Raw genomic sequence first — 13240 nt, 5'->3', positions numbered from 1 at the left:
AAACCTCTTCTTTGTAAAGATAAAAGTGAACCTGTATGCTACTTCTGCCATTTCCCTTATTGGTGTCAGGTCAGGCTCCTAGTGCTTTTCCTCCCCACAGAGAGGCCAACCTAAGCTTTTGCAGAAGAGAGGAAGCGAGCGATGCTGCGCGCTGCCCACTGCACAGCTCTCACATCTCCTGTTGACAGGGCACCAGCACCAGTCACACACTGCCAGCAGAGGGTTTAAGGATGAAAAACTAGGGTGAAGGAAATACAAACAGCAAGGCAAGACCTGAAAGAGACACAGGACTAGAAAGGAAAAAAGCGAGAGACAGAGCTGAGAAGGACCAGAGCAAGGAGCAAAGATTCTTGCAGGTTCTTCCATCACAGTGTGCCACATGCTGTACTGCTCAATACTGAAACTAAACACAGATTCATTTGCATTTCATTTCCAGGCTACCTTTAGCCAATTATGGAAGCTCAGTGGATGACTAGCCATGGCTTCACTAGTTTCTTAATTCTCACTGCAGATTACTTGTTAAGAGAATATAATACACAAGTATTTTTCACAGGTAAAGTACCTCCATCTGAGAATAAATGGCAGGTTTCCCGTTAAACTTGGTTGATGTTGCTTTGAAAGTCAGTGCATACCTATGGCTCATCTTTTATTTTTTAAGAGCTCAATTGTCTGAGTGGAAAAGAAACTAAATGTAGCTGACAAAGGCCACCATGTGGCATATACAAAGCTCATGGATTGCAGCCTTAAAAACCTGACTGAATTTACTCAACCTAAAAAGTTAAGCAGCATGTTTGGTATATAAGCACTTCAAAACTACACAGTTGTTCTCCATTTCCCACTTCAATTGTAATCAAACTGCAAATTAAATACAGCAGTAATAATTCAGTTGTGGCTCTCTTGCACACAAAGTACCAGCTATAGAAAAATGGCCCATCATTTTATCCTACAGAAACAGTAATGAAGATGTGGTCAAGCTAACCTGGAAACTTCAAGCCAAGGCATTAAGCAATGAAGCATCTCACACTGAACGAGCCATATATAATCCTGTCTGCAAATTTTATAAGGGTAATCCCTAGTCACAATACTTTGATGCACTGGATCCAAGTTGAGATACACATTCTCAGGGTTATTACAAAGATGTGACTATCAAAGGAAAATGTAACAAGTTCAAAACTATCTTTACATGAAATTCAAGTGCTTTCAGCCTGTAGCAGCTCTGACTGTAGGCAACAGCCCAGACATTAACAAACACATTCAGAAACCTCCTAGAGGCATCAACGCAAACACAGGGGTATTTCTGTTCACTTAAGTCAAGACAGCCCTCCATCTCAACATCTAAGGACACAACACTGCTATGAACAGAAAGAAACCTGGCATTCTCCAAACAAACCAGACATGTAGCTTCTCATTCTTAACCTTCCACTTGTCACTTTTTTGAAGGCAGCACTTCCCCTTCATCACTTTGTGTCCAAAGACAAGCTTCAGGAGCACGTACACTCATAGTCCTTCCAGTGAATCAGCACTAAACACATCCCTCAAGATAAGTGACCACTGCTTAGTGTGTGGGACTTTCAAAATACTATGCCTGACTATCCATAAAAATCAGTTCAAAGTGAAAAAACTCACAGCATCCCACTAATTATGAAGCATAAATGTGTATTTATACCAGACACCACCACTGAAGAAGCAGATGCTTTTCACCCACGCTGTACTCTAATACGTGCCATAATCTTTGAGCAGTCACACTCAGACAGCAATATTCTATCTGACCATGAAACATCCTGGGCACTGCAGGCAAAATTCTGCATTACTCCAGAGAAGGCTTCCTGAGACCAGTGTGCAACCACAACAGAGCCATTTGGAATGGCACCATCTGAACAGACCTGCCAGAGTCACCTGCCAAGATCCCATGTTACAGGGGCCCACCTTTCAAAACAAGAGGACATAAACTCCCTGAATCTCTGGGAGACAGCACGCCTTGCTACTCCCTATCACTCTCACGGACACTGATTTAGAGTTGGGACTGGAAGCAACTGCATTCTCTACCAGTAGGAAAGGCTGGTATTGAGGGCTCATGAAGGGCTACAGAGATGGTACTATCTCTAGCAAACGAGATGCTTGGAAAACAAGCAAGTCTGGAAACACTAGGAAATAAATGCATCTCCTGGTTTACCTAAAAAATCCTATGTGGTTAGCAAAAAAACCCTCCTCACCCTAAAACTATGCATTTTCATCCATAGATACTTTGCAGCAATTCCTGTGTATTTGTAGCAGCACAGAGAGTTAAAAATTCATCTGCCTGTGTGTGAGCCAGTAGCATTCCCCTTGAAGAGGCTGCTCACCTGCACCTAGTACAGCGATTTTTGCAATCTTGCCTTATAAGAGAAAACAGTTAAGCATGTAGTAAAATTTACCACATGAGCCAAGTTTCAACCAGTAACCTCTCATATTCAGATCTGGAAACAGTTGCAGTAAAAACATTAACCTTACTATATATTGTTATACACCTATTAGAGGAATGAAAAAAAAAGAGGGAAGGAAAAGTACAACTTCAAAATTAAATAAATCTTTCCTTAAATGACAGTAGCAATTGAACAGATATCCAGTCTTCATATAGATTAGCTATACATTTTTGCAGCTTCCCTGCCAGCTCTGACATAAATCCATTACACAAGTTTCAGGTTACTGGCTTCGTGCCTGCAAACTTCCAGTTACTTGTAAACAAGACAAACCACTTGACCAACACCCAAAAACATTGCAAAAAGAACAGTTAAGTTAAATACAATCTCTAATAACCTGAATGAGGTGTCAGGCTTTTACAAATCACTGCCAAGCTCTGCTGCACGAGGGTATCTGAATGTATGCTTTCATGTAGGGAAGGCCAGAGACTGTCTTGTCTTTTCTTTCTACCTTCGGGAAAAATAACCAAAGCACAAAAGCCAAAAATCAAAAGCACAACAGTATTTACGATTGAAACGGTGTTTTTCATCAGCTTTTCCAATTTTCTTTGGAAGTGGGCAGAAAGGCACTGCAGGAGTACTAGATACCAAAAAACATTGTCACTATTATTGCTGACACTGGAGAGCAAAGATTCCCCTGCAAGGATGTACCTATTCGCTACAGAAGAGTGACAGCACAGAAACAGATGGCATGCATGCTACAAAAAAATCTTTAACACCTCATTATGGAGGAATTTAAGTTCTGTTGTACATTGTCACAGACAAGCAGCAGCAATATGTCAATCATGTTAGCCCTTGCATGTCATATTTATCAAAGTGGAACAAGTTAAGATGACAACACATACAACTTCAAGCATTCAGAAACCCATGAAGAAACTATGTAATCACAATTACTACGGAGATAAAGCCAGAAATGTTTATTGATATATACTGAAATCTGGATATAAAGTCATGGAAATTACTTGAACACATTGTTTTGCTTATGCCTGGGCAGAATTAGAGCTCTAGAAAAGGAAGGCTTCCATTGCTGTCAGTGTCTGTCCATGCTATGGACTTAGAGATTGATTCCTAGAGATCTCACTCTGGCAAAACATGGTCACCCCATGGGAAAAGCTTCTCCTGCTTCCCAGGGCTCCCCTCCACGACAAAGTGGAAAACAACAAAGCCCACAAACACACCTATACTTCCCTGCAACACTTCCCTGCCATGATATTCATTTGAAAAACACCATTTCTAATAGCTTTCAAACTACTTTTTCATTTTTCTCACGTTATTAAGTTGCTATTTACACAAGCTTTTCCAGCTCCCTAGTCAGTTTTCCAGTTCCCCTACAACTGCCCATGGCTACAGACACTCAGAGCTTTGCATTTACTCTCCTTTCTTCTCCATTCATGTACATTCATTGACTTCAATATTCAGGCCTTTCAAAAAAAAAAAAGGCAATAATCAGAGGATATTCAAGGTTTAAATATAGAAAAGCCTTTCACTTAAGTTGTTAGTATTTGTGATGCAGTCACTAGTTAACATATGGATCTCCAGCTCAAATGAGTCATTAATTTCACTGCAGAAATGCTGTTGATGCATCTTCCAGTCAAATACAATGTTAACTTGTTCGTTTGCCATTAGAGTGAGCAATTGAACATTTCACTCCCGACTGGTTCTTTGGCTTAAGAGTCATACTCTGAAATTGAAAACTGCTTGCTCCAACAAAATACACCTCTCAATAGAAACAGAAAACATTTAATTTCATTAGTGTGAAGGCATCCCCAGCTAGGCCAAAAGGATAAAAACAGCTCTGCTGGGGCAGGAGAGAGCTTGAAGCTGATGTGTAACATTCAAACAATTATATGCATCTTACCGAGATACTCAAGCAAAATCTTCATCAGAAAAAGCTCCACTCATTATTTCCCTAAATCATTAAACAATAGGGTGGGGTATGATCTGTGAGCTGCTGCAAATAATAACAAAATAGATGCCAATGTTCTACCACATACTAGACAGACTGACCCCCAAAACTCATCCCAGTTTTCCAAATTCTTGTATAGTTCAATATACTGGTGGATCTGGGTGAATTTCAGGGAAGGCAGATTACCTCTGCAGCCACACTCTGGAACAACTAATTCCAGGTTTAGAGAGTTAAAAGGCCCTAAAAGGTTTCCTAATAAAAATCAAACATCTTAGTGTCAGTCTCCTAGAAGACATGAAATAGGTGCAAGTGAGCATCTGCAAGATGACTCCACCTGCTCCCTAAGTGAGCAATGTGTAAGGCCAGACAGATCAGTGCTAATCTTGCTTATGCTTGTATATGCTGCTCAGGCCCAAAAAGGTAGCAGGCTCGGACAGCAGAAGCAAGCCAGAAAGACAGAAAGAAAACAAGAAAAAGACAAGGAATAGTACAAGCTACATGAATATAAGGTATATTTTAAGCTGAGACAGGCAAACCAAACAAGACTTGGGTGTATTGTTCTTTCTTTGGACATAGAAGAAAAAGGAAGGAAACAGAAGTTGTCCAAAACAAGCAGAAGTGAGGTTTCCTATATATTTCTGGAAAAAGAAAATCATCTCCATCCACTAGCAATTTACAAATTCTCCAAGTAAAAGAACAGGAGTTAAATAAGAAAGCACAAAATATACCAGGAGAGCACATTTGCTTACAGTTTTTCTTTTACTGGAAGCAATTTACTCTGCTAAATAGCTGTAAAACTACCAGGAGGTTTACAGAATTCTAGTCACTGACTAGGTTCCATCAAGTCTTATTCTGCCAAGCTGTAACTTGCAACACTTCAAACAAAGCTGTAGAAATAAGGCGCCTCGAGGTGGCTCCTTCCAGCTCCCCAGTATGAACTATAATGGGATTCACTTGCTGGCAGTCAGGATGTGAGTGACCTGTCCAGAATGAACTTCAGTAAAAAGTTTCCTCTGACAAGAAAATCAAGTTGACTTTCAAGGTCAGAGTAATTTCTTAGGACCTCAGAAAGCCACTTGAAATAAGCAACACTGATTTTATTATAAGACTAACACAGAGGGGAAAACAGCTCACAGTCTCACTCATCATTTGCAATGAAATGGAAAGCATTTTCTCCTTTTTAAAAGTACATAAACTGTCACATTATTTAATCGTTTACTATGCTATACACATATTACAATTACATAAATATATTTTAATACATAAATAAAGCATATCCTTGAAGGCTCAGACATAGAGAAACACTGATTTGAGTATCAGAAGGAAGGTATCAGTAATCTGTCATCTTAGAACATTCCCCACAGCACAAGCCAGAGAATTCAATTCAGTAATTGTATCCCCTTTTTGCTTGATAAACTTAAGCATATAACCATTCATAAAACAGAAATGCTTACATTCAATTAAGCTTATAACTATTCAAAAAATAGACTTCCTTGAAGATTCTCAAATAAGATTTGAACTTGCTAGTTAGTACTTGACAGATAAGCACCTCGATATACTTTTCTTCAGAAGATAATTAGCACGTTAATCATCTTTAGTCTCTAAAATATATTGAAAAAGTATCAACCTTTTCCACTATGATGAGGTCTCCAACTTGTATGTCAGAACTCTTAACTTGCACTTTACCTTAAAAAAAAAGAAGAAACGTAATCAACTTAGGCAGACATTAACAAAGAGTCACAAGAATCAAAATCCCAGAATGCAAGTTACACTTAACAATGTCATTCTTTAGTGAACACGTCACAATTGGTACAACGTGGATCTCTGATGAATACATTAATAAACAGATGTAAGCTGCTTGAATACACAATTCACTGGTTAAACAAGTCTAGTTTTGTTACCAGTTAGCTACCATAGAAGTATTAGAGGTAAAAAATGTGTATGGAAGATGCTCAAGTGTGACCTATGGTATCGGTACCTGAGTTGTGAAACTGGAAGGAGGAATCTTTCCCATCTCCTACTAAGTAGCAGCTCTATGTCTGACAAGCAGAGAGAGCACTGTTGGGCTTAGCATTCATAACAAGCAGTTGTTAGTCACAGCCCAGTCACCAACAGGCAGCTCTGCCTGGCCACCCAACAGACGAGTGTCCTTGGCACGGTCTGACACTTGCTGGCAATTCCAGAGGAAAAGAGAGAAATCTATCTAAAGTCAGAGTGCCCAAAGAGTGCCTTTTAGAAATGTAAAAGATCAAAAGCTGAAATGGAGGGTTTTCATTCTCTAGAGCTGCCCATTCAGTAACTGCTGTTAACAACTCATTCACAGAGCACATGCACTGACTTCATTTCTGTATGTTTGGTAGGGTATCACTGTTTGTAACGCTGTTGCGCTTTAACATTCTTATTTGAAGAACGGAAAAACTGAGACAGAGAGGTTAAGCTACTGCCCAAAATGAGTTATTGCTGACCTCCTTAGAACTCAGGAGTCCTTGTCCCAGCTTCTTGCTACAATTCCAGAAAAAGCTCCCTGCTTCCCCGAGTTAAAAACAACCAAATAAACACAAAAAGCCCACCCTAACTTGCAGACAAACTACTAATGACATACAGATATTGCCTTCCAAAATACAACAGGTGAGAAATTCAGAACCTGTCCACTCAAGATATAAACACATACATCTTTACACAGCCAGAGGAGCCGAAACACAGGCCCATAGGAAAAGTCATTTCCCATCAGAAACACTGTTACAACTCCAAGCAGCAGGTATCTGATGGTATGTCAAAACATGGTAAGGTGCTAGGGGTCTAAATAAAAAACAGACTGAACAAACCAGAACACACAAAAGCACAGGATGAGCAGCAGTGTGAAGTTTAATCGCAAGTGTTATGAATAGTAGATTTGTCAATGTGCCCTAGATCATCTCTCAAAGTTGTAAGAAGCACGAAACAAACCCTGAGCTAGTCAGAGCTCTAACAAAGAAGTATCAAATAGTTGACCTCAAAAATGTCATTGTAGTTACATGTGTGTTCAGCCAAATTACCTTATCAGTAATTATTTTCAGTACCTGCTCTTTAAAGTTGCATTTCATGCAAAAGTAACAGTTGTTTCGTGTTTAATTTGGTCAGTAATAAATGCATTCCTGTAGCTCATTCTTAATACATTTCCCCACAACATTAGCACCTCTAAAATGTGCAATGTCAGAGGAAAATCAGAACTTCTGCTCGGCCTGCCTGCCAAGTTATTTCTCACAGGCAGTCTTTGTTATTGAGGATCATCTTCTACATCAGTTCAATTTTTCACTTCCCTAAAACACCTTCCTCCTGCCCCCAAATATAAACCAAATTCTGTCCTCAATCCGACTCCTAATTCTGCCCTGACACATTTCTGCAGAGGAGAAGAGCAGCAGAGCACCGAGGTATGAAAAGCAGCAGCTTCAGATTTTATTTTTAACCTCAAGTAAGACTAAAGCTCAACCACTAAAAGAGTCAAGTCCAACGTATTTAGTCTGCTCAACTGCACAAGCCTGTGAATTCTTTATGAATTCTCAAGTTTTGACTAGAAGTGCCTACCACAAAAGCACTGTGATGCTTACTTTGCTAAGTCTGTTAGCTTTACCAGAAGCACAGTGTGTCATATTTTGTTTTCAGTTCCTCTGCTAACAATTACTATCAATTTATCAGTGTGATAATCAAGTCAATCCACTGATCATGGTGAAAATAGCCACAAAAATGCTAGCACCAGCTATGTTAAGTCTCAATCCTGTATCGCCTATGCAGTCATGTATGACCAAAACCAGAGTTATTAATCAAATCCAACTACTAGTAATTTTAGTAATTTAAACAGTTGAACTCTCCACTGTCATGTTCTAACAATATCTACAGTAAAGATCAAAAGACACTAAGCCTGAGAGGACAAGAGGTGGTAGAACATCCATTTGCAACATGGCGTAGGGCAGGTGGAAAGCAAAGACTCCTGGTGCTTACAGGAACTCACCGGGCACCTTTGCTGGCACTCAGGCTAGCAACCTTAGGGATGTCACATTGCAAACTGAAAAGTTTCATTATCAGAGTGTTTTCTAGGTGGCTTAGCGTGACACTACAGAATACTGTCTGTATCCCAGACTAACATGTCTCATTAGAGCATCCTGTGCACTCCCACACCTAAGAGAGTGGCCTCTCTTACGGCAGAAGTGGTAGAAGGCAATTAATTCTACAAGGACTCCAATTACTTCTACAAGGGCTCTGATTGACAAGACACGTTCCATTAAAAACTAAGCGGTAAGAAGGGGCAGTAATTCAAGAAGTGGCTTACAATTCTGAGAAGTCAACAAATAACACTTCCTTTAGACTAGCAAAACTGAAAATCATTAGCTACCATTTCAGAGACCATTAAAATAAGGCAATACTACATCTCAGTGAAGATACATTTAGAGAAAGAAGACACTGAATGTTATTCACTGCATAAATTATTTTTGCAAACTATTTTTTCTCTAAAAACATCTCTGTAGCAAAACACTCTTCACCATCTGTGTAATTACCAATAAAAAGTCCAAAGCTGTCAGAAGTGGCTGCGCATCCAGACTTTATAGTCCACCAAGGCGCAAGGCTTTCGCCTACAGCAACATACAGAATTATGCAGAACTGGAACACTGAAATGTGTCTGTAGTAATTCATTATACTCCCAAGATAAAGCCTTTTGAAATGAATTGCAATGATTTGAAAAACTAATAAATACCTCGTATGTGCTAACAAGTATTTCACATAAAAATTTAAGACGCCAAGTAAACAGAACTGTGGGTATATGCTATCTAAGAAACAACTGCGTTTCTTCCCCTTAAAAAATGTCTCTACTAGCAGAGTGCAAGTCACTCCTGGAAGAGCAGGAACTTCTGAAAGTGGTTTCCAAGTTCTTTTTAATTTGCTATTACATCTCATCTCCACGGTACCTTGCGCACCTGGAGTTATTGATATTTTCTCCATTTCACACAGTTTTGACATACATTTTCAACTTCACTACATTCTTGAGCACTCTTTAAGGATACAGCAAGGACACAAGTCTTTCACATCTGAAGCATGGATGGAATTATTTAATTAATCTCATCTCTCCTGATATTCATGTTGAATTTTGCTTTCCAGGTTGCAAAGGGAAAAAGGGACCTGTTTAAATATCCTGTGATGAAGTGACAGACACAAGTCTCTTCTGCAACTCACAGTGTGATGATTATAGTTAGTTATCTCTTGATCTTTTTTCTTCAAAACCTCAGTAACACTGCACAGACAGACTTAAGCAGGAAAGGCTCAGGGCAGGACTGCCAACTCCAAGAATTGGAAGGGGAAGAAGAGTTAAAATTGCTTTACAATTTTATTATCCAATTGGCTTTTGGCAGATTAACGAAAAAGGTAATAGCACACTTATGATCTCAAGGTGATTCTTCTGTGGTGTTTTTTATAGGCACTTACCTAGTTATACCTAAGTGCACGATTCAAGAAGCTGTGCCAGAGGTATAACAGTCCCTGTTCTGGTTTCATCTGGGAGAGAGTTAATTTTCTCCCTAGTAGCTGGTACAGGGCAGTGTTCTGGATTGAGGATGACAACAGTGTTGATAACACAATGATGATGTTGTTGCTAAGCAGTTTTTATACTAAGTTAAGGACTCTTCAGCTTCTCTCAGTGCCTGACCAGTGAGGAGACTGGGAAGGGACACAGCCAGGAGAGCCAACCCCACTTGGCCATAGGGCTATTACAGATGTCATGCCCAGTATAGAAACTGGAGGGAGAGCAGGCTGGGAACTGCTGCTCGGGAGCTGTCTGGAAGCGAGTGGTGAGCAGCTGCATTGTGCACTGCTTGTTTTGCATATTCTAATGCTTTATTATTAAGATGGCAGAATGCATCAGACGCTGAACAACTTCAACACCATAATCTAGGAAAGCACACAACAGAAAAGATTCATATGAAGGACATGAAGAGGAGTACACTTAGCTGACATGCTCACAAAAAAACCACATTTACTGACTTGCACTTGTCATCACTTGCTAAAAAGGTCTGAAAAAGTAGAAACCATTCAAACTCCACATGTAGCAGACTGGCATGCTTGACAAGTGCAAAGGTACACATAGCAAATTCACCAAGAGCTGACTGAAGACTAAGCTTTGCCATGTTACACGACAAACAGAAAACTGCCTAACAGTGGCTATCTCATGGATCAGAACTAGTTTGTGGACATTAAGCTGGCCATTGCCTCCCGAGTACAATTAAGTAACCCTTAAAACAGATGTCCTGTTCTCCTTTCATTTCCTGCTCAGACAGCTCATTAATATAAAACCCGCCAAGACTCTGATTAGAACAATTACTTGTGCGAGGTCTTGAATTGCTAAAAGGAAATTCTATGTCTCAGTTACCGGTGTGAACCCACCACCTTCAGCAAGCTGGTACTCCTCACACTAGCAGCATGCAGGTCAGAAGCCAATGTTCATGTGCTTTGCCTGCTTAGGAGTTCCTGAGGCTAAGAACACTCCACAGTCAATGCTGCTAGGTACTTGAGGGCTTTCTGATTTTAAGCTATTGCAACACTGTATAAAGAGATTTTAACTTACAAATCAGTGTACCCACACTGTCATTATGCAAGTAACTAATTAAACTTCAAACATCAGGAGCCTCTCTTGCTACACATAGGTTTGTTTCCCCTATAGTAAACAAACAATTTTGCAAAACAACCGACTAGAAGTGATTAAGTTCTCATCTTTATCTCCTACAAATGGTACAATTAAATCAAGGACAATGCTGAACCTTGCTTTTCCTGCCGTCCAATTTGAGCAAAGGCAACCTGCTTAACCTCTCTATGTCAGTTTCTCCATCTTCGAGATGGAAAACAGTACCTATTTCAAAGAAAAGGCTGTAAAACCTACACAAGCCATAAAATCACTGCGAAAAAAAAGAGAAAGATGCTAGAGCAGTACAAAGTGCAGTTCCACTCTGAAAAGTGACTCTTAAGAGTGGCATCGATTTTCAGGCTTTTAATTAAATCAGTATCAAGTTTGTCCATTCACAAGTAACAAAGCCTTCTTTCTCCAAACCATTAGCCTGGAGGTTGGTATAGTCAGCCTAACTGAATTTTTCCACTTGAAAAGTAGTGTCAATATTAAAAATGAGGTAGATTGTATTGAAAGTTATTTATTAAAATAGTTTGCAAAAGTGCAGTACTTGACTTTATTAATGTGCACAGATAAATACCTGAATCCTTCTCAAAACCTGTAAAAAAATCTTGATCTAATTTTGTTATAGCAGGAAGTCGCACTTCTTGCCTTGAAATGATACCTTTCCATCTCAGAATACCCGATTATGAAAGAGCTCTATATTATGCAAAAGATGCAATTTATCATCTACTCATCATTCTACATGTGTGTTTGTGGCAGTTTTTAGTGCAGCTGAATTTTGAGTAGGGACTGCAATAATGTTTTCACTCTCAAAACTGGCCACAAATCAAAACATTGTTAGCTCATCGCTCACACCACTGTCAACACAGAGTTCACACCTCAGTGTAAGCATCTTCTGCACAATATCAGTCTTAAAAAACCTCAAACAAGCCAGTACTACAACAGGAACAAACATCAAGTATGAATTCATGATGACACTGACATCAAAATCTGAGTCAAATCAGACATGACTATCTGTGGGTTGACACTGATTTCTTTAAAAAGGGCATTTTTAAACTTCTTTTGGGTCAGTCCCTGTTAAACTGCTGGGCTTTTATCTATATACTGTTGCAGACTATTTCTAAATCTTTGCTCTGTATCTATAACACACTTGTGTCAGGGTGACCAAACCTGATTTTAATTTGACAATTTCCCTATTTCTAGAAGACACAAAATGAGAAGTTTCTCAAACACGTATAACCTCGCAAAATCTTTCATGAACTGGGAAAGAGGAAATCAAGACTCCAAAATTCCTGATTAAATGCTGCTTAAATGCCTAGCAATTTACCAGAAACTGACACATTATCTGTAAACAAATTAACTGAGAAACAAAAAAAAAAAGGCACCAAGCTTAGCTCTTAAAACAGTAAATGTCAGTCTTGACACCTACATCATACTGGTCACTAAAAACTACATGTGTGCTACGAATTTGTGACTACCAAGACTATTGCTGAAAGGGTAGGATTGTACTAGCTATTTCTAGGTGACTGTTCAGTGGTTTACCATAACAAATCTAAAAAAGGATTAAACCAACTAGCAGGTTTAGGGACAACTTTGAAAGCAGAGCCATTAAGAATCCATTTCTTTACAGATGGTTTTAAAAACTGCAAAGATCTGGTGGCCAGCAATGCAACCACTTGTGTTAAACAAATGACTGCTATCCCATTGATGAGCTTCCACCGTGGCATGTCTAAATGATGACACTATTTCATGCTGGCAGGGAAGGGAAGAACAATAGGCAGATATTTCCTGTGCAAATTTCATAAAACAATGCCAGCCTCCACACTGGGCAGAAGCAGGATGAATTCTTCTCTGCTAATAGGTTAGCTCATCACTAATGAGTCTATTGACTGTTTACTTACCTTCTCATTACTTTTAAGGAATAGGGCAAAATTTCAGAACATCCTTGTGTTATATTACAAGCTTTTCACCTCTTGTTTTTTTCTGGAGAGAATACTACCTGAAAGCATTCCAAGAGTTTAGTTTCTAATTAAGACCCCCTGAGCTGGGAGGTTACTCTTCCCAGTGACTCTCAGAAGATATTCACCAAGATACACTAAAACTTGTAGTGGGATCTATGTTGGGAGCTTGCGAACAGAATTTCCACTTGGCATAACGGATGCCATCTATTCTGTCTGCTGGAGATGCAACCTCATGTTCCCTAACAGCTTCTCTCTTTCTAGAGCT

The 13240-nt window shown here is 39.4% G+C and overlaps 1 protein-coding gene across 4 annotated transcripts in view; it reads right to left on the bottom strand.

Moving 5' to 3' along the window:
- The window catches only part of ATP9B (ATPase phospholipid transporting 9B (putative)), a 121728-nt gene that overhangs the window by 83658 nt on the left and 24830 nt on the right, over positions 1 to 13240 (bottom strand). For all 4 annotated transcript variants that reach the window (XM_061994719.1, XM_061994720.1, XM_061994721.1 and 1 more), the window contains one exon: positions 5993 to 6051. In XM_061994719.1, the coding sequence (XP_061850703.1) occupies positions 5993 to 6051 (59 nt within the window). The remainder of the gene's footprint in view (positions 1 to 5992; positions 6052 to 13240) is intronic.

The sequence above is a fragment of the Colius striatus genome, chromosome 4 (genome assembly GCF_028858725.1).
Source record: "Colius striatus isolate bColStr4 chromosome 4, bColStr4.1.hap1, whole genome shotgun sequence".
Lineage (NCBI taxonomy): Eukaryota > Metazoa > Chordata > Aves > Coliiformes > Coliidae > Colius > Colius striatus.
The sequence above is the reverse complement of the archived record's forward strand: the minus strand, read 5'-3'. Positions and strand labels throughout refer to the sequence as shown.